The following is a 22,211-nucleotide window of genomic DNA, read 5'->3' as shown; positions in this document are numbered from 1 at the left end:
CATTGCATTTGGATGTTCTGTATTTTAAGTGTCCTATATTCCAGAACTATCTTAAAGGAAGAAATTTATACCCTCCTAAACTGTAGTTCACATTTGAGGTCAGCCAGAAGCATGCGAACATACGGGGTGTGTGAGTCATACAACCCACAAGGCCTCGTGTAAATATTACTTGAAGAATGAGTGGACTTTATTTATACCCTGCCTTGGCTCTTCTGGGCCCCCCCTGGTTCCAGTGGGGACATACTTAGTAGCATTTTCCACTAGATGGGAAAAGTAACATTGGCTACGATCATTCTCTTGCCTTTTCCATCTTCGCCTTCCTGTGCTCCATGCATTGTACAGCCCTCCGAATTAGTGTGGAACATAACTAAGATAATTGATTTATGTTCCTAGATAAAAAGTTTGGACAGAAGGCCCTGGAATTGGAAGCACTCGATGTGACATTGATTCTGGCCAGGAAAAACCTGTCCCACAGCCAGAACCTCCTTCACTGTCTCTGGGCTCTGCGTGTGTTCGCCTCTAGTGGTAAGTGACTCAAATTATGGCTTTCTGGGGTGGCTTCCAGACCTGGGCCAGGACACCTAGCAACCATTTAGGGGCTGGGGTTGGAAGGAGGGTCTGGGTGTAGGATATATGTTGTCCCAGCAAGATAAATAGGTCACGAGGAGCGTCATGTTCTGGAGGTTGTAGAGGTAAAAAGTTCTTTCTTTGTCTCTTCCTCATCCAGGTAGAACTCTTGAGCTCATTACTGAGGTTGGATGCCAGTATTGTTTGCCCTTGGGAACCACACATCATGTAGTCTAGGCTTCTCCATTAGTACCACATGGTGAAAAAGACGACAGGAGAGAGTGTAGGGCTTTATTCAAGCCTTGTCCTATTCAAGGCATAGGGCGATGTTAAGAATGACCTTCACATCACAGATCTCCATACTGTGTCTCCGAAGTTGCCTGTTGATCACAGCATTCTTTACTGAAACATCTTTACCTCATTTTATCTCTGTGCTTCTCAACGTAGTCCTCCGGGTAACTAGATGCATCATGGCACATGTGTTCATACTTACCTGCTATCTCCTGCCTGGGATTATTTCAAATTATCATAATAATCCTGTGTCTAGACTTAGCATTTTTAGCCAAGAAGAGGGAAATGAAGCTTGGAAGAGAGAAGAAATTGCTTAAGTTTATGTAAACGTTTGGGGGCTGAGTTTCAGATGTCACGTTGACTCTCCATGTGGGGACACTTGCTATGAACAGAGTAGATTCTGTACCTCCCTTCCCATATAGAATGAGCACAGACTTTATTTCTCATTTCTGAGCCCCTTTCCTGAACAGTAGAAGTGATGTCATGCTCTCTAGTGGGAAAAACATGTCTTAGAACCAGGAAGACCTCGGTTTGACAATTGATTTCATTCCTTGGGAGTCCTACGGCATGGGCATTTAACCTGTTTACCTCCATTTCTTCTGTTGTAAAATTATAGTGGTTGTAAGAGCTCCCTGACCTGGAAGATGGGATAAGTGAGGTGACTTCCACGGGTATGTCTGTCGCATTGTAGCTGCTCAGTTAGAGTTTCCCTTCCCTGTTCTACTCTTTTACCGTAGTCCTTTGAAATGATAGGAAAAGCACACCTAAGGGGAATGAGGAAGTGACTTTTCCCCCAACTATCCTCAGAACTACTAAGATTAGTTAGCTATCTACTAAGTAAGTGGGGGCCCTATTTTATTGGTTAATTCCATTAATATCCACGGAGGACCCATAATGATAGAGTACTTTCAGGAAAAAACAAGATAGGTCCTTCACTCCATGTTCATGGAAGGAACCTCCTCCCACCCTCATATATGTTGACCAGAAGATCAGAATGGGAGAGGCTGAAAAGATTGTACAAACCCATCTTTAATTAAGGAAAGCCCAAGTGCAGAGCTGTGGCTTTGTGTAGAGGACAACTGTCATTAATAAGCAGCCCGAGGGTGGCTCACCCCCACTGGGAGTTTGCAACAGTGGAAAATTCAAAGTATCTCATTTTAGTTTCCTAAAGAATAATTAGGTTGAATAACTTAGCTTTCTTATTAAGTCTGTTGCTTGTAGATGTTTTGAAGAATTCCTTTTAGCAAGGGGCTCTAAAAATGTTGAGAGTTAACTGCAGGTATGAGGAGATGGCCATCCGTCTCGTATTCTAAGACCACATTTATTGTACTAGTGAATTTTTCTATAAAGGTTATTTTAAAATTCATACCGTGAGTCTTTATACAATGACATGAGACGCAAGCAGAGTTCACGAAATCTGTGGACTGATCGCTGTCTCTTTGGTGAATTGTTATCCACTGTTGAATGTTCCAGAAAGCTTTCTAAACATCTCCTATCTGCGGAAAGAGTTGGCTGGAACCATAATGGGGCTGCCACAGGAAGTGAAGCCTTCAGAGCTCTGCTGGTCAGTGGGGATGTTGATGGAGCTGCTGGAGGCAGCTGACCTTGGGCAGCCAGCCAGCAAGGAAGAACTCGGCGGTGGGGGGGGGGGGTTCTTATTGTCCCCATCTTTCAATTCCAAGTCTAAAGTCTTCCGTATTACAACCCGTGCTCCTAAAACTATTTCATCCCTAACGCTACTTAATACTAGAATTTCGCTGAATGATTTGCCAAGAGATGGCTCCAGCATGTTTTCCCAGTTTAGAAATAAATGACTGAGTTGGTAGCCATGAGAATGGAAGATTGATGGGCAGGACCAGGATGCCAAATCTCTGAATTTGGATCCAGGCAGTTACTGCCTGTACCAGCCTCAGGAGGGACATATGCAGAGAGTGTGTTCCAGGAACACACAGTCTCTGTAATCACAAAGACATCAGCCTCAGTCTCTCTCTGGTGGACTGTACTGGGATGAACTATATTAGAGCCCCCAGATTTCCATCTCTCCTTCTTTCCCGAGGCTTGGAGCAAGCCAGGATAAGCCTCCCTTGTGTTTCTCTTTGTTTTTCCATGACCCCCTTGCTCCCACTCGTATTTCCTGGAATAAGACTGGCCCAACACACAAGGCATTCCTGAGCCTTGGTTTCAGCACCCCCATTGCGGTGGAGGAAAGAGACAAGAGAGTCACACCATGCAAAATCCCTTCTTTCCTTCTTTCATGGGAACTTCTTCCCCTTGCCAGACTGATTCCGTTTTGTCTCTGGGAGGCTCTCCTTATTTTTTTTGACACAACCAGAGCTCCTCCTAAAGTGAGCTGAGTGCTGCGAGGAATTGGGGATGCTGCTGAGAGGCCACGGTGTCACTGGAGAGATGAGTGTGACATCCAGAGGTTTTGGGTGCAAAACTCGTATCTGAAGCCCCTGGTCAGCCTGGGTCGATCAGATACCATTGTCAGTTATTTTCTCTCACTCAGATCTATGGCTTTAAAAAAAAAAAAATAACCATTCAGTTGGGCGAAAAGACAAAAAATTTCCCAGGCTAGTGACCTTTGAGGAGGAAGAATTGATCCTTCCCTTGATGTGCTAGTAGATGGGGGCACAGTCAGGTCTGAGACTCAGTCATGGGAGATCCAACTACAAAAGCTGTTGGGGAACTTGGAACCAGGGTGCAAAAGAAAGGGGGTTGCCTTCTTCACTAGCTTGCCCCTCAAAGGTAAAGGAGCCAGTCCAAGTTGGATTGAACCTTAATCCACCCACCCATGACTTTTCTTTATGGTGAAGTCTCCCAATGGCAAAATGAGTCTAAGGAATGCTTTGGTCAGATACTGGCAGTGTGTGTGTGTGCGCGCGCGCGCGTGTGTGTGCGCCCGAGTGTACGTGTGCTCGTGTGTTTGCATCACGGGGCAAGTTGATGATGGGTGAAAGCACTTGAACAGAAAGCCGAAGGTCTACTTTCTGAAAATCTTCTGCTTGGCATTGGCTTTGGCTATTCTGAGTAAGAACACAATGAAGAGGTACACTGGGCCATCAGGAGTGAAAAAACATAATTCCATGGCTTGGGCCCGCTTTGAGAAAATAGTATGAAAAGGATGAAAAGGCAATGTATGCTTTACAGGTGATCTTTGCCTCCAGGCCAAGAATGCAAAGACCATCAAGTGTCCTTGCTTTTGAGTGGCCTTTGGCAAGAGATGGTGCTCCCCTATCTCTCAGGCCTACTCTGTAATGCCATAAAGAATTCTTGGTTTAGGTGGTTCAGTAACTACTGTGATTTGTTCTTTCACAGTCACCACGGGAGCCATGCTGGGAATTAATGGAGCCATGGAACTGCTTTTCAAGGTCATCACCCCTTATAGCCAGAAGCGCACCCGAATAATCAGGTAGGGGCACTTGCATAGTGCTTTTTCCCTCTTTGTAGCAGATGCAGAGCTGGAGAAGGCCTCGTGTACTCGTGCAGTGGCTTGCAGCTGAGTTGAGTGATAACCGCCCTCTTGTAGATACGGTGCAGGAACTATTGTGTTTCAACGGGCATCCCTCCCCACCCATGCATCATTTCCTCTAATCCGCACGGTGCCCCTGAACGGCTGTGTTATCATCCTTGTTTTCAGATGAGGAAACCATGGGGAGAGAGCCTCATCCAAAGGTCACAATACTAAGAAGTGACTCAAAAGCCCATGTTTCTTGCCTGAAGCCTCAAGATATCCTTTATTTGCTCATCGTAACTCTACAGAGTTTGGGTAGCCCTTAAAAGAGGCAGCCTAGAGATGACAGGCAGAGGTGATGCCCCTCAGCTCATCTCTAGAATTGGCCAGTTCAATTTTGGTACGAGATCCAGGCCTTAGCACAGTCCATCATGGCTGCGTGCTGGTTTTGAGATGTACTTTTATGACTGGAAAATGAAACTTAGACTCTTCTCTCTGGCGCTGCTTGCTGGAGTGGAGTGAATCACAAACCTAAAAAGGGAGAGATGGTTAGACACGAGAAGATATTTGGAACCATTAAGATCCATCATTTATGAGGGTGACTCAGCAAGGACCTTGAAAGAATATTAGAAAGAATTCAGCCAATTTCTGAGATATATGGGGTCATTTGGCGGAGTAGCATTTCCATGCCCGGCTGTGAGATTTTTCAGCATCTCAGCATCTATCTTAGGCTGTTGTTCCTCCTGACGGTTTTTCTCCTGTGTCACCCCCAGAATGTCATTAGCATCTATCCTCACCTGTGGCTCTCCATGCCAGCATTTCCTAGAGTGAAATACATTCTATTTCAGTAAAAAAACGTCCTTATCAGATACATCGAGAGCTGTGGGGTTAGACCAAGTTACGCAGGTTCCTTTACAGTGAGACCACTCTCAACATTTGTGAAGCACGAATACATCCAGAATATTCAGGATGGGTCCATGATTCACCCTGTCCTAAACCCAGTTTGGCCAGGGAATGGGTCTTGTTTGAAGACCACCATCTGGGGGGAGTCGCTGTTCTGTGTACCTCACTTTAGAAACTTCTGGAGATCAAATGTTCTGCCAAGTGGAAGTCAGTTGAATTCCACCAGGGGATCCTCAGTTAGTAATAGAGAACTTCAGGGTCACCAGCTCAGTGACCAATAAAGAGGAGCTTTCCTGAATTTCTGTAGTGGTCCATTCATTCTTCTTAAACTTCCATTTAATTCTATTTGGATGTGTATGACATGGGTACATGCAGTGTTTCTCATCCTGCGTGGGCCTTTGCTGCGGACATATGCAGTCTCAACATGTCCTGTGGTCACCAGTCTGTGAACTTGTATCTTTTTCCTCTATCGACAAGACCGCCTCTAATCTCGCAGTGTTTTCATTCATCTGTTTGGCAGCTCAGGAGTATGTGGTTGCCTCCCGGACATTGTGTGAAAATCGGTGTGATGTCCCCTGGGCCCATCTGCATAGGAGTGTCACCCAGTTATGTCTTCTTGCCACGCGCATGCCATGCTGTTTGGAAGGCTTCTCTAGGACACTTTCCCAGCCAGCCTTGGCACTAGACTCCTCCCTTCTGGGGCACTGACAGCTTTTATTGTCTTCCTTGTTCAGGCCGAGCCGGGGCAGAGTAAGCAACAAGGCACAGAAGTCCCCTTCTCAGAGACTCATGTCAGGTTGCTGTGTCTCTTGCTCTTTTTGCTGCAAAGTGAGTTGAATTCAGGCACAGATCTGATCAGGGTGCCGTGGGAAAAACCAGGGATTCAGAGGGGTGGGTGTTTGACATGACAAAACGAAACTTTCAGGGATTTCGGGCTGATTTCTGCATTTCTGGTCTGTTCTATAAAAAGGAGACAAAAGGATTTCCTCTTCCTGAGCCCAAGGCCCGATTAAAACCAAGTCTCCACAGGGAAGGTGTTTCTTGCCACCACTACCATGTGGCTCTCATGGCCGTGGCCTTCATGCTGTGCCCTGCCTCGTCCTGAGCTCTTAGGAGGCGTTATCCCATCTGAGTCTTCTCGGCGAGGCAGGGGCTATTACTGTCCCCAATATTACGGGGAAAAAAATGGAAGCCGAAAGAAGTTAAGTGATTTGCTGGGATTTAAGTGCAAGAGCTGGGATTTAAACCCAGGTTGATACACGAGCTTTAGCTCTTTAAGCACCACTGGAGTGTCTTACACGGGTTGTTTCCAGCGTTTTATTTCTAAACCACCACATGGAAGACGATCATAAGCACTTAGAGTTTGTTTAAATTTTTGTTGCCGTCTAAATGGCTCCTACTTGTGGAACAGTTTGCTTAATGATAGGGGAGTCTTTCTCCTCGGTAGAATGGCCATTTCCTCCCAAAGGCTAAATAATTTTCTGCTCCCTCCATGTTTGGACTCTTTCCCACAGCTGCCTTTTTTTCGATCTTACTTCCAGCACCCCCATAGCCAGGTAAGGACAAAGGCACTGAAATCCGAAGACCAGCATTGTAGCCCTCTTTCTAGTAGATTCTGCAGCGAGTCATTTAACCTTTCTTCACGGAGCTTTCACATTCATCGAAGTGTGGATGTCAAGTCCTGCCTCCTTGTGATGGTCATTAAGAAATAATGCATAAAAATCTCGTGAGTTTGGAGGTGCCCTAATACTGTTAACCATTATTAATACAAATACCGCTGGATACTGTGCTCGCTGCTTCAGATCAGAGAGCAGAGCCAGCGGAGAGCGTGCAGATGGGAAGTTTCTGCCACTACTCACCTTCTCCCATGAACTCCTATTTCCCAAAATAATAGCTAAGATGTACCCAGTGAATTTTCAACTCCACTTGGATGCTAGAATCCCGGTTTGAAGGGGTCTTCTGGGAAGGAGATGAAGTGCCATGTCAGAGGACGTGAATAGCCCTACTGAGTGTCATCTTGGAAATGCTAGCGAGCTATGGGTGAGTTGTTCTCAGGTACCTTTGTGGGAGCAGATGCCCAGGGCCATCACTTTGACTCTTCCCTGCCCTGCCTGACTTCTCCAGCACAAACCTAAAATTAGTGGTGCAGCTGTCGTCCAGCGAAGCCCTGTCTCCATATAGTACTCAGGGGGAGATTTATGGCAGAAGCACTAACCACACACCTTCTAGAGAGAAGGGACGTGCAGAGCAGTGCTCCAAGCCCTCTGTGGCCCTGTGCCTGTTCTCACTCCCAGGGGAGGTGGCTATTCCTGGCCTGGCTTTCTTCGCTTCCCAGATAACCCACCATGCCGGCCAGCTTGCCCTGCCGTGCATTTGTTTTGGCTTGTACCCGTTCCCTCGTGACCGTCAGCCCAGCAGGAGCAGCGTTGGCTCCTCCAGCCCTCTACCTGGTCTTGCCTGACTTCCAAGCCCTGCAGCCCCTGTCCCAGTCTCCATTCCATCCTTGGGTTCATCTGCTGGTCTCTCTTCCCAGCCTACTCTCCCCACGTGCGGCCCATGCTGTCCGGCCCCAGCTCTCCCCTCCGTGCTACCCCTGCCCTGGAGTGGCATTGCTGCCTTATTGCGTGGTAGACCTTCTCCCCGTTCTGCAGGCCCCACCTGCTCCAGCTCACCAGGCAGGAGGCATCGTCTCCCACAGTGCTGCTCTTGCATTTTGTTCACATTTTCACAACCCATACCAGATTTAACGCTGGCCTCTGTTGGCCTGCGTGTCTTCTTTTGTCTCTGAATTCTATACTTCATAAAGGTAGAAATCAAATTATATTGACCTTGGTGCTCTCCACAGGACCTGTCTAAATGCCTGGATGATGGGAGACTGTTAATTCAGTTAAAAAAATGTTTTTTTGAATAACTTCTCTATGAGTAAAAGCCAGCATTTGGTGAGTGTACATTATAGCAGACATTTTGGATTTGTGAGCCCATTCTTCCTTGACTTCAAGCTGGCTCCACATGCATAGTTCCATCATGTCCAAACATGCCTGGGACATGGTGCGGCAGGTCTCTGTGAGTGCCGGCCGTCATGTGAGGGACTGAGGTGCCTTCTGGGAAATAACTCATTCTAGGAGAGTGAGAAGCAGAGTCCATCCACTTGAAAGGCAACACACCATCACTCACTCCAGGGAAGGGAAAACTGGGGAGTCTTCTCTGTCTTCCTTACAGCTGTCTGGGGAACTGACCTCTCCTGGCGGAAGGGAAAGATCTGAGTTTGGGGGGACGCCAAGGGGCGGCATTCATATGAAAACTTTGCTTAGTTTTTGAGATAGGCTTCCAGGATTTGGTTTGATGATTGATTCAGCTGGGGCTTTAGAATTTATGGGGGAGCTTTTTATAGCAATAGGGAGGGAGAAATGACACCAGGCCAGGGTGAGCTGGCTCTTGCTAACTTGTTCTGCTGTGGACAAGTTTGTTTATCTGCACCAGAGCTGTCTTTGCGCCATCCAAATTCACTAAGTGGGAAAATTTATTGAGTTGAAGAAGGATTGCTTGTCTGTGACCGAATCATACTGTGACCTTAGAGAAGATTATATTTGTCCCAGAAGCAGACACCTTCTGCTAGGAGCTGTGCCTCCTTCGCTCCTTTATTTCCTGAATGGACTTGAGGGTTTGGGTAATAAGAATGGCCTTTTTCACTGCTTATCCACCTGACCATTTCCAGAGCATGGCCACATCCCCTCTGATCCTGCTGGATTGTCACACTGTGATACTTAACCCAAGCTTTGAAGCTGAGTAACCGGCTGCTGTCATCAGTACACCGCCCAGGTCTCTACACTCTACTGGCTTGTCTTCCCGCAAGAACATCAGCGTCAATTAGAAGTGGGTTGAGTTTTCCAGCATCGTAGTCTCTGACCATTGTGCCACACTTTGGAAAAGAGGACTCAGGGCTGCCCTCTGGCTGAGCGAGTTCCTTCATCCCTCACCTCCATTTTCTCTATAGAGTGATTCAAAGAACACAGGAGGTCAGGAAGTGTGTCATTTAGGACCATGCTGGTCTCACTCACACAGACACAGACACCAGAATCACCAATATCCACTCCCGCCAATGTCCTCTCAGATTATCAGCAGGGTTCTCATGCTCTGATTTATACTCTTTAGGTTCAGGGGTGCCTGGGGGCCTGACTTTCAGTGGGGCTAAGGGGTTTAGAGGCTGTGTGTTCTCCCTGTGCTCAGACACCTTGGTGACAGAAGGAGATGGATATGTCCGTCTTCAGCAAGCCCTACAAGCGAATTCTTTTGCTTACCCTCCTGATGTAGTTCCCTGGGCTCAGAATACTTCTCGGTGATCTTCTCCCATCAAAGGCCTGATCTCAAGGCATCTCTGGCATTTGAGCTTTGCCTGAGTGCAGGATTACTGGGCATTGCTTCATTGGAAGTCCTTTATGGTGATTTCATCTTCAATTTATGAGCTATAAAAAATGTCCTGCTCCTATTTTTCCTCCCCTGCAAATCACTGTGTTTTCCCAGAGCCAGGCCTTCTGGGCTTTCTCCAACCATCGCACCATTCCACTTTATCTGACAGATGAGTGGGGACTCAACCAAAGCTAATGGGTTCCCTGAGATTATGAGCGATTGGGTGACTCAGCTACTTTGTCACCAAGACAAAGAGGCAAATTTTCCTGTTCCTCAAAATAGCTTCTGAATTTCTCCCTGGGTGTTCATTTCCTCCTACCTCCCCATTAATGGCTTTGTGACTTTTGCTGCTCTCCACTCAATATAATTAGACTCTGTGGTCTCTGGGGCATGGGCTCACATTAGGGGTTCCAAAGCTGTGTGCTCCAGATCACTTGGACTCAAATACCTTGGAACAGGGACAAAAAAAATTCCGTCCCAGCCTCACAAGTGCTGATATTGGGGAGTGTGCAACATGGTCTCAACTTACTGACGGAGTGATTAGTGCATTTGCCACCTGACTCCAAGCCTGTAGCTGACGGTGGAATGAATAGTTTCCTACACATATTAAGCCTTGGCAACTAGGTTGGTTGGTTTAAATCCCGTTCAGCTTCTTGGGAAGCCAGCGATCTCTCCCTGATTAGAGCCCATCATAGATATTCAAGTCATGGGATCTAAAGTTGGAAGGTCTTTAAGGATCTGCTGGTCTAACTCTTTGATTTTAAGATGAGGTCACTGAGACCCAGAGAGGTTGGACTAAGTCTTCTATCCTAGTGTCAGGACATTATTCCCTTTCCTGAGATGCTCCGCTGCACAATGCAAATTAAACATGCCCCAAAGTAGGATTTTTAACATTTATTCAACAGTATTCTATGGTCTGTCTTGGTGCTGGGCATGGGGGTTTGAAAACAACAGAAGGTGCACCCTGTTCTCAAGTTGCTGATCGTATAGCTACAAGAAACATGCAGTGTTGTAGCAATTTTCTGACCCAGTATTGGCTTGTGCAATGGCTCAGCTTCCTGTTGTGTGGAAATGATTTCTCGTAATGTCTTTATCCCGAAGTGCCCTTATAGCTACGCCCTATGCCTCAGGAAACCCTGTACCCTGGAGAGCCTTCCTTGAAATGTATACAGTACTCCCCGGTGCCTGACATGGGCTGGGGTTGGCATGGCATCAGGCAAGGCTCTTAGTCTCTGTTCTTGCACTCTGACCCCCTGCCACCTGAGTGAGGTGGGCCAGACACCTTGAGCAGTAGGAGTCCTGGAACATGCCCATGGGGTTTCCCTGAGTGTCCATGGCCAGTCCTTGATTAAAGTAGGATGGCTTGGAAAGCAGGTTACTCCTGCTATCTGGCATGGTATTTCTTCCTTAGCATGATGTGAGATGGCACAGACAGAAAGTTATTGACTTGCTGATTTGGGGCACATCAAATTGTATAGAAGGAGGCTCAGGAAAAAAACAAACAAAAACCATCTTGGACCCCGCGTATCCTGGGATGATGCTTCATGGGCCACTTCGCCATGGTGAGGTTCTCGATAGAAACTCCATTTCTGTCTTTATCTGCTGAAGCATGTACTGTCTGGACCTCTCCATTGATTCCCCCCACCCCCCTTTATTCCCCTGGAGACTGGAGGCGGGCTGTTGAGGAACTTTTGCTTTTCATAGAAGTTAATCTTCTAGCCCAGCCTGACTCAGCAAGGAGCTTTTGCAAAGAAGGTTGTATCTTCCTGTAAATCGTACCCTCCCTGCAATACTGCAGCTGCCTACAAATATGTGGGAGAGGAGATTTGAAAAACAGGAGAGAGGTATGAAAAGATATGATAGGTCAACAGAGCCTCTTGTGACTTTCACCTTCCACTTTGAGGAAAGTGATATTTCTAATAGGCCATTACCAAATTCAGGGATTGATTCCACAATCAGACATCACAAATGATAAAGCACATGGGGGGAGGAAACATACTCTGCTTTTCCTGTGGGGGTGTGAGTGGGTGCCTTGCCTGGAGATGTGCTTACTTAGCAGTGACAAACCAGCTCAATTAGGTGGAAAGGAAAGGGTCAAAAGGAAGCCATTATGCAGATGTACCGTCATCTAAAGCTAGCTGCTTTTAAGAATTTAGGCAGAGGTTGTGGGATGGGAACAGATAGGAGGCTTTCTCAGTTCATTTGTATTGCTATTTTAGTATTAGAGCTCACGTGATCATTAATTACATTCAACAGAGCCAATGAGAAAGATGGCTAGACTACCATTTAAAAGAAGTGAATTACTAGAAGTTAGGTTTGAATTTCTCTTAGGTGGTACATAATAGGTATTTAGTAAATGCTAGCTGAATGAACGCTTTTATTTTAGTTTGAGTTGCCCTCTTTTAACCATTTATTCAGTAAGTGTTTTGGGGCATTTGTTATCAGCAGAGATGTGTGAGCTTTGAGATTAAAATAAATATTCCTAGCCCTCAAGGAGCTCAAAGATATATGTACACATCAGCATGTAAACCAACACACACACAGAAATACTGTAATAGCAGGGTGTTTGAAGAAGGAAGACTTTAGTCTACCCAGGAACTGGCAAAGAGGAATTGACTGAGAAGGCAGCTTTTGCTTTGAAATAGGGAAAGAGTTTCCAGGATGTTAAGATTATAAAAGGGACAGAAGCAAGATAGGGACAGAAGCAAGTTCAAAGACTGAAAAAAGGAGAGAGAGAGAGAAACCTGTGAAGAAAACCTTATGAGGCTGGAGTATTTTGCAAGAAAGTAAGGTCCAGGACCTCACCCAAATTGATTTGGAACACTCTAGTATCTCACTAGACAATAAAAGAATGGGAATATATAATTCACAAAGAGGAAATAGAAAAACTGATAAACTCAAAAAATATTCAACTTGCCAATAACCAGAAAACACAGTTTAGATCAAGACACCAATTTCATAAATCAGAGCAGCAGACATTTTTGAGAAATGAAAGTGGTGAGGATTCAATAAGATGGGCACTCACATATGCTGCTAGGAATGCAGGCTGAGAAAACCTTCATGAGAATGATGGGGTGATGTACATAATTTTTTTTTGAAGTTTCCATTCCTACTCAATTTTTTCACTCCTTGAAATCTATCAAAAAGAATCACTGAAAAAGGTAGATGAAGACTTGTGCACAAACATCTCAAACATAGTATCATTTATAATTGGAATTATAGCCAGAAAAAATCTGATAACAGGGGATGAGGTATAGTAATAGTGATATAGTTATACATCATAATATTATATATTATGGCAACACACAAAAATAGATTAGGAATGATGTATGCTAATGGTAATAGCTTATGATAAAATACTGACTAGAAAAAGTAAGGTTCAAAATGCAGTATGATCCCGGTTACACACACACCTTCTGCTTTAGGCAGATATGAAAGAACTGGGGACAGATTCATCTTCCCACCTGAAAAAATTGAAATCATAGATAAAATATATAAAACAATGTTTTTAAGGATACTAGGCATCAGGGAATGAGGGACAGTGATCCCTGAAAGGTGAACCCTTGAATTACCATAGTTGATGACTTAGAGAGCTTCCAGGTTGCAGTAAAGAGCAGGGGACCCAAGATATAGCCTAGCAGATGCCCTGACATTGATAGGACAGAGCTGAGGAGAGGACTCAGAGTCTGGAGATAGCAAGCTGCCCAGAGTTCACAGAACAGGTTGCTGAACAGGAAGAGAGAGAGAGAGAGAGAACTCTGAAGAACTTCAGAGGTTCTCCTTTAAGAATTCATCTGGATATTTATCAGGGTGTACTTATGGGGAGACTACGCAAAGCTAGGGAATGACCACCTAAAAGGAATGGAGGGAAAAATGCCTGGTGCTCACATAGGGCTAGATATAATGCTCAGTTCTACAAGGGAGACTGGAAAAACCTCATGATTTGTGGGATATTAGGTAGAATACACAGAAGAGTCTTTCCTTAGTAGTGGGGAGTAATTACCTCTAAACTGAACATTACTCTGATCCTGCCTATTATATTTTAAAAGCAAGAAGTGAAGAAATAAAACTGTGTCTAAGAAACTTACCTGCTTCAGAGTATTTGTAGGAACACAAAAATATTCAGCATTTAACAAAGTAAAAGTCACAGTGTCCAGAACCCAATAAAAATTATCAGACATTAAAAAGTTATTCTAACCATATAACTAAATATATATATATTTATATAAAATATATATATTATATATATATTTATATAAAATCATTTAAAAAGATATAAATTGAACTAGAGATGAAAGCTATGGTCTGCAAGAATTAAGTTATATTAGATCTGGCAGAAGAAAAGATGAGTGAACTTGAAGACATAATGACAGAAAGTACCCAGAATGAAACACAGAGAAGAAAATAAGAAAAAAAATACATAAAGAGAACACCAGTGAATCACGGGACAACTGAAAGTAGCCTAATAATATATGTATAATGGGAATCTCTGGAAAGAGTGGGGACAGAAAAAAATATTTGAAGAAACAATGGCTTAAATTTCCTAAATATGATGGAAACTCTAAATTCGGAGATCCAAGAAGCTTAATACACCACAAGCACAAGAAACACGAAAACTACTCTAATACAAAACATAATCAGATCACTCAAAGCTAATGGTAAAGAAAAAAAAATTAAAAAGCAGCTGGAAAAAGAAGAGACAGGTATGTAGAAAGAATCAACAGATTTTTCTTTGGAAATAATACAAATGAAAAAAGAGTGTAGCTTTATCTTTCATGTATGGAATTACATATGCCACTAACATATCTTTCAAAAATGCAGATGGAATAAAAACTTTTCAAACATACAAAAAAAGTAAAAGAATTCATTGGTAGTTGACAGGAAATTTCCCCATTACAGGAAGTGTGAAAAGAAAACCTCATGCAGAAAGAAAGTAATATTGGGTGAAAAGATATTTGCTCAGAAGACTGAAACACTGGAAGTAGTAACCACATGAGTAAATATATTTGATTCTTAGTTTATTATTTTAATCTCTTTAAAAGATATGTAAGGGGCACCTGTAGCTAAGTCAGTTAAATCACCGAGTCTTGGTTTCAGTTTAGGTCATGGTCTCAGGGTCATGGGATCAAGCCTTGTGTCAGGCTCCTCACTCAGCATGGAGTCGGCTTGAGATTCTCTCTCTCCCTTTCCCTCTGCCCTCCCTCTCCCCCCACCACTCACTCACTTTCTTTCTGAAATAAATAAAATCTTAAACAGAAGAAAGTATTTCAGTAAAAATAATCACAATGTAGTCTGGAGTTATAGTTCATGTAAAGTTAAAATGTGTAACTATAAGAGCACAAAGGTCAGCCTGAGAGAAATGCAAGTATTTTATTGCAGTGGTCTTATTGTGAACTGGAACAGTAACACTTAAAGGTAGACCATGATCTCTTAAGGCAAACAGTAAAATAATAAAACAAAGCATTATAGCTAAGACAATAAAGATGATAATATGGAATAAAAATATTCAATTTAATCCAAAAAAAGGTGGAAGAAGAAGAAAGGATGATCAAGGAACAAGTGTTGCATGCAGACAATGAATAGGAAGATGGTAGATTCATACTTAAGTACATCAAAAAGGCATAAATGATCTAAACATCCCAGTTGAAGAATAAAGGCAATCGTATTGGTAGCTAAGCAAGACTCAAATATTTGCTGCATACAAGAAACACACTTTAATATAAAGACACAAGTAAGTTTAAAGTAAAGGGATGACAAACATACACCAAGCTAATACTAACCAAAATAATGCTGGATTACATTTACTAGTAATCAGATACAGTAGATTTCAGAGCGAAGAATTTTACCCTGGATCATATAATGATAACGAAAAAGGGTCAATTTATCAAGAGGACTTGAAAACCTTAAGTATGTATGTACCCAATGACAGCACTTCAAAATCAAGGAGGTAAACATCAGTACAACTGAGGGGAGAAGTAGACACATCCATAATTAGAGTTAGAGAGTTTAATAACTCTCTCAAAAGTTGACAGAATGAGTAGAGGGGAAATCAGTAAGAATATGGAAAAATTGAATAACACTATCAACCAATGTAACATAGTTGATATTCATAGAATACCTACAAACAGCAGAATTTAGATTCTTCTCAAGTGCCAATGGACCTTTTACAAAGGTAGAGAATATTAGGGCTATAATACCAGTCACAATAATTTCCAAAGAGTTCAAGCGGTATAAAATATAAAGTGTGTTCCTGACCATTATGCTGTTAAATTAGAAATCAATAAGAGAAGAATCTTTTGAGGAGCCCCCAAATGTTGGAAATTAAGTAACATATTTCTAGAGAAATCAGTGAGTTAAAGAAGAAATCCAAAGAGAAGATAGAAAATATTTTGAACTGAATAAAAATGAAATATAGCATATTAAAATCTCTGGGATGCCACATTCTTGGAAATTTATATATTACAGGTACATCTTGGAAAAGAAAGGCCATTCTAATTAATGGCCTCAGATTCCACCTTTAGAAACCTTTAGAAAAAGGTTAATATCTGAAGTAAGTAAAAAGAAGGAAATAAGAAAGGTAAGAATAGAAATCCATGAAATGATAAAAGAAAAACAGTAGGGAAAAATTAATCGAAAGCTGATTCCTTGGGATCAATAAAATTGCTAAAATCCATATTCCAACTGACCAGGAAAAAGTGAGAGAAGACACTAATTACGATTATCAGGCATGAGAGATGATGAGATTGCCACAAGTTACATAGTTATGAAAAGAATAATAAGGGAATTTTACAAACAACTTTATGCCAGTAAATGTGACAACTTAACATGAAATGGAAAAGTTCCTTGACACACTACCAGAGCTCACTCAGGTAGAAACAGATGACCTAAATAGCTCTATATTTACAAAAAGAATTGAAGGTATAGTTAAAATCATCCTCAGAAAGAAAATTCCAGGTTCAGATGTCTTCATTAATTAAAGAATATATTAGCCATTGCATATAACTGTTCAAGAAAAGTAAAGAAAATACTTTCCAATTTATTCTGTGAGGCCAGCATTAACCTGATGCCAAAAGTAGGCAAAGACATTACAAGGAAGGAAAACCACAAGCCAGTATCTCATATGACTAGAGATTCAAATATCCTTAACCTAAGTTTATAAAATTGATAGCAACAGTGTATAAAAAGATCAAAACAAATTAAGATTTATCCCAGGAATGCAAGGCTGATTTAATATGAAGAAATCATTGTATATAATTTCCCTTGTAAAAAAAAATGAGAAGAGCAACAACATATGATTATCTTGATAGACATAGAAAAAACATTTGACAAAATTCAACACCATTTCCTCATAAAAATTCAACAAATAAGTAGAAAGGAACTTTCTCAATAAATCACAACTGGGAAAACCATCAAGGGATGTCATACTTAAATGGCAAAAGACAATACTTTCCTCCTGAGGTCAGAAGCAAGACTAGAATGTCCACTTTCTCCACTTCTGTTCTACACTGTATTGGAGATTCTACTTAGGGCAAGTAGACAAGGTAAAAAATAAATAAGGACATCCATATGGGTAAGGAATAAGTACAGTTCTCTATTAACAGATGATACGATTCTCTATACAGAAATTCTGATGGAATTTACACCCATACACAAGCTACCAGAACTATTAATTGAGTTTACCAAAGTTCTAGAATGCAAAATCAATACACAAAAATAAATTATACTTCTATATAATGCAGCAAAGCATTGGAAACTAAAAGTTTTAGAATACAGTTTACAACAGCATCAAAAAATATGAAATACTTAATCTGACAAAAGATGTTAAAGATCTATATACTGCAAACTATAAAACATTTCTGGAACAAATTTATGAAGACCTTAATAAAAAGAGTTAATGGCTTGGAAGACTCAATATTGTTAAGATGTCAATTTTTCTTTAATTGATTTGTAGATTGGATGCATTCCCAGTCAAAATTCTGAGGAATTTTTTATTTGTAGAAACTGATAAATTGATTCAGGAATTCATATGGAAATGCAAAGGATCTAGAATAGGCAACACGGTTTATATTTATTCTTATATTTCAAGATTGATTATAAAGCTACAGTAATCAAAGCAATGTAGTATTGATATCAAGATTTACAAATAGATTAATGAAACAGAATAGTTCAGAAATAAACCTGCATGTATAGAAACAACTGATGTTTGTCATATGCGAATTCCACACAGAAACAATGGTCTCTTCAATGTATGGTCCTTGAAAAACTTGATGCTCATATGCAAAAGATGAATTTCAGCTTACATCTCACACTATAAAGATAAAATGGGTAATAGCTCTAAGCTGGCAACCTACAGCTATGAAATTTCTAGGAGAAATCACTGGGGAAAACCTTTGTGACCTTTGGGCAAAAATTCTTTAGATGCAGTATAAAAAACACAATCTATGAAGTAGCAAATGATAAAATGGACATCATCAATATTAACAACTTTATATTCTGAAAGTACTAGTAAGAGAATGAGGTTAGAGGTCCCAGACTGGGAAACGATATTTGTCAGTCATATATATCATAAAGAAGTTTTATCCTGTATATATAAAGAAAACTCAAAATTCAATAATAATAAAATGAGCTATCTAATTTAAAAGGGGGCAAAAGATTTGAACAGATACACATTAAAAAATCATTCACCGTGATTGAGTAGGATTTATTCCTGGGGTGCAAGGGTAGTTTCATATTTGCATATTAATTGACATGATATATCATGTCTATAAGAGAAAGGATAAGAACCCTATGGTCCTTTCAATGGATGCGAAGAAAGTATTTGACAAAGTACAGAATCCATTCATGATAAAAACCCTCAACAAAGTAGGTGTAGAGGGAACATATCTCAACATAATAAAGGCTGTTTATGAAAAACTCACAGCTAATGTCATACTTAGCGAGGAAAAATTGAGAGCTTTCCCCCTAAGCTCAGTAACAAGACAAAGATGTCCACTCTCATCACTTTTATTCAACATAGCAGTGGAAGTCCTAGCCATAGCAATGAGATCACACAAAGAAATAAAAGGCATCCAACTTGGTAAGGAAGAAGTAAAACTCATTATTTGAAGATGACATGCTATTCTATGTAGAAAACATGAAAGATTTTACCACAAATCTGGTAGAATTGATAAATTCAGTAAAGTCATAGGATACAGAATCAACATATAGAAATACCGAAATTGGTTACATTACGATACACCAATAATGAAGCAGAAGGAAGAAAAATTAAGGATTTCCAATTGTACCACAACAAGAGGATACCTAGGAATAAACTTAACCAAAGAGGTGAAAGACCTGTACTCTGAAGAGTTATAAAACTCTTATGAAAGAAATTGAAGACTATGCAAAGGAATGGAAAGGCATTCCTCGCTCATGGATTGGAAGAACAAATATTGCCAAAATGTCCAGACCACCCAAACCAATCTACACATTTAGTACAATCCTTATCCAAATAACAACAGCCTTTTTCACAAAGCTAGAGCAAACAATCCTAAAATTTGTATAGAACCCCAGAAGACCCTAAATATAAATAGTTAAAGCAATTTTGTAAAAGAACAGCAAAGCTGAATGCATCATGATTCCAGACTTAGATTATATTACAAAGCTGTAGTCCTATTGGCACAAAACAGATTCATGGATCAATATAACAGAAGAGAAAACCCAGAAATAAATGCACAATTATATGGTCAGTTAATTTTTGCCAAGGCAAGAAAGAATATCCAATGGGAAAAGACAAGTCTCTTCAACAGATGGTGTTGGGAAAACTGGACAGCAGCAGGCAGAAGAATGAAACTGGACCACTTTCTTAGAACACAAAAAATAAAGACCTAAATGTGAGACCTAAAACCATAAAAATCCTAAGAGAGAACACAGGCAGTAACTTCTTTGACATTGGCCATAACAACTTCTTTCTAGTTATGTCTCCTGAGGCAAGGGAAACAAAAGCAAAAATAGATTGTTGGAACCTCCATCAAAATAAAAGATCCTACATTGCAAAGGAAATAATCAACAAATCTTAAGGTCAACCCACTGAATGAGAGAAGATATTTGCACATGACACATCTGATGAATGGTTAGTATTCAAAATACATACAAACCAACACACCCAAAATGAATAAATGAATAATTAAAAAATGGGCATAAGGTATGAACAGATGTGTCTCCAAAGAAGACATGCAGATGGCCAACAGACACATGGAAAGATGCTCAACATCACTCCTTATCAGAAAAGTGTCAATCAGACATATGATGAGATATCACCTCACACCTGTCATAATGGCTAAAATCATCAGCATAAACAAACAGGTGTTGGAAAGAATGCAGAGAAAAAGAAACCTACTTGCACTGTTGGTGGGAATGCAGACTGGTGCAGCCACTGTGGAAAACAGTATGGAGGTTATTCAAAAAGTTAAAAATAGACCTACCTAATGATCTAGCAATCATACTACTGGGGTATTTACCCAAAGAATACAAAAACACTAAATCAAAGGGATTATTGCAGCATTATTTACAATAGCTAAATTACGGAAGCAGCCCAAGAGTCTGTCAGTGGATGGATAAAGAAATTGTGGTATACATATACAATGGAATATTATTCAGCCATAAAAAATGAAATATTGTCATTTGCAATGACAGGTGGAACTAGAGAATATAATGCTAAGTGAAATAAGAAATACATTATGATTTCAATCAAATAAAGAATTTAAGAAAAAAACAAATGGGCAAAGGGAAAGAGAGAGAAAGAGAGACTAAGAAACAGGCTCTCAACTATAGAGAACAAAATGATGATGACCAGAGGGGAGGGAAGTGGGAGGCTGGGGTAGATCCGTGATGGGGATAAAGGAGACCACTTGTTCTGGGAACACCAGTTGTTGTATGGAAGTGTTGAATCACTATATTGTACTCCTGAAACTAATATCACACTGTATGTCAAGTAACTGGAATTAAAATAAAACAGTAAAAAAAAGTTTGAATAAATCTATCACCAGAGAAGATATACAGGTGAATATGTGCACATAAAACAGGAGCGACATTCAAGTTCATGACAGAAATACATATTAAAACCACCCTATGATTCCACTATGTACCTGTTTATTACAGTTAAAATAAAAAAGATTGATGATCACAAAGGTTGGCAAAGGTGTGGAAGGATAACACCCCTTGGAAAACAGTCTGGCAGTTTCTGAAAATTGAGCGCATAACCTCTAAAAAGAGGACTACTCTTTTTCTGGGTATTTACCCAATAGAAATGATAGCATATATCCTTACAAAGATTTGTACAAATGTGTGTGGTAGCCCAAATCCAGAAACAGTAATAATTTCCACCAACTGGTGAGTAGATAAGCTGTGATATTTCCTTACAATGGAATATTACTCAGCAGTAAAAAGGGATGAACTCTTTAAAAAAAAAAAAAAAGATTTGGGGTGCCTGGGTGGCTCAGTGGGTTAAAGCCTCTGCCTTCGGCTCAGGTCATTATCCCAGGGTCCTGGGATCGAGCCCCGTATCGGGCTCTCTGCTTGGCGGGGAGCCTGCTTCCTCCACCCCCCCCTGCCTGCCTCTCTGCCTACTTGTGATCTCTGTCTGTCAAATAAATAAATAAAATCTTAAAAAAAAAAGATTTTATTTTATGTATGTATGTATGTAGTATTTATGCACGAGCAGGGGAGGGGCAGAGGATGAGGAAATGAGATTCTCAAGCAGATTCCATGCTTAACATGGGGCCTGATGCAAGCTCGATCTCACAACCCTGAGATCATGACATGAGCCGAAACCAGGAGTGGGATGGTTAACCGAATGAACCACCCAGGTGCCCAAGGAACGACCTCTTGATATATGCAATAACATAAATAAATCTCAAAATAATTATACTGAGCGGAAGAAGCCAGACTTAAAAAAAAATGTGCGCTACATGATTCCATTTATTTCAAATTCTAGCAAATGCGGAATAAACCATAGTGACAGAAAGGAGATGAGTGGCTTCAGGGAGACAGGGATTGGGACTAAAGGAAAGGTGGAGGGAAGGATCACCAAAGAGCACGAGGAAGCCTTTGGGGGTTATGACTTGTTATGTTCTTGACGGTGATGAGGTTTCCAACGTATATACATACGTAAAATCTTCTCAAATTGTATACTTCATCTGTGTATAATTTATTGTATGCCAATTATATCTCAATATATCAGTCATAAAATCCCCACCAAAAGTGTTCTCTTTACATGGAAAATAGATGCAGCAAAATATTTAAAGAACACCAATAACTACTTATTATCTTGGGACTCTAAATTTATTTTGAATTGCTTTCTATAATTACTAGATATTAATTTTATAATTATGAAAACTAAAGCTAAATGAAAATAGTTGCAGTAGTGTCTAGTCCACCAAATATTTTATGTGATCGTCGGGTACAGGCACTGAAACTAACACCACCATTATTGAGCATTAGATCGGTCACTTCCTCGATTCATTCACAGAGGAATCAAAGTGCAGTTTTGAACCATGGGGAAGATTTAGCTTCCCTGTGTCATGCATGGGGAATAGAGGATGCAAAACAG

At 41.1% G+C, this 22,211-nt stretch overlaps 1 protein-coding gene across 1 annotated transcript in view; it reads left to right on the top strand.

Annotated features, from left to right (window-relative positions):
• AGBL1 (AGBL carboxypeptidase 1) overlaps positions 1-22,211 on the top strand; it is a 661,016-nt gene that overhangs the window by 2,413 nt on the left and 636,392 nt on the right. Inside the window, exons 2-3 of the mRNA XM_059418473.1 lie at positions 394-525; positions 4,177-4,270. Coding sequence (XP_059274456.1) covers positions 394-525; positions 4,177-4,270 — 226 coding nt within the window. The remainder of the gene's footprint in view (positions 1-393; positions 526-4,176; positions 4,271-22,211) is intronic.

The sequence above is a fragment of the Mustela nigripes genome, chromosome 13, assembly GCF_022355385.1.
Source record: "Mustela nigripes isolate SB6536 chromosome 13, MUSNIG.SB6536, whole genome shotgun sequence".
NCBI classification, from domain to species: Eukaryota; Metazoa; Chordata; class Mammalia; order Carnivora; family Mustelidae; genus Mustela; species Mustela nigripes.
Note: the sequence above shows the minus strand (reverse complement) of the source record. Positions and strands in the feature narration are given on the sequence as shown.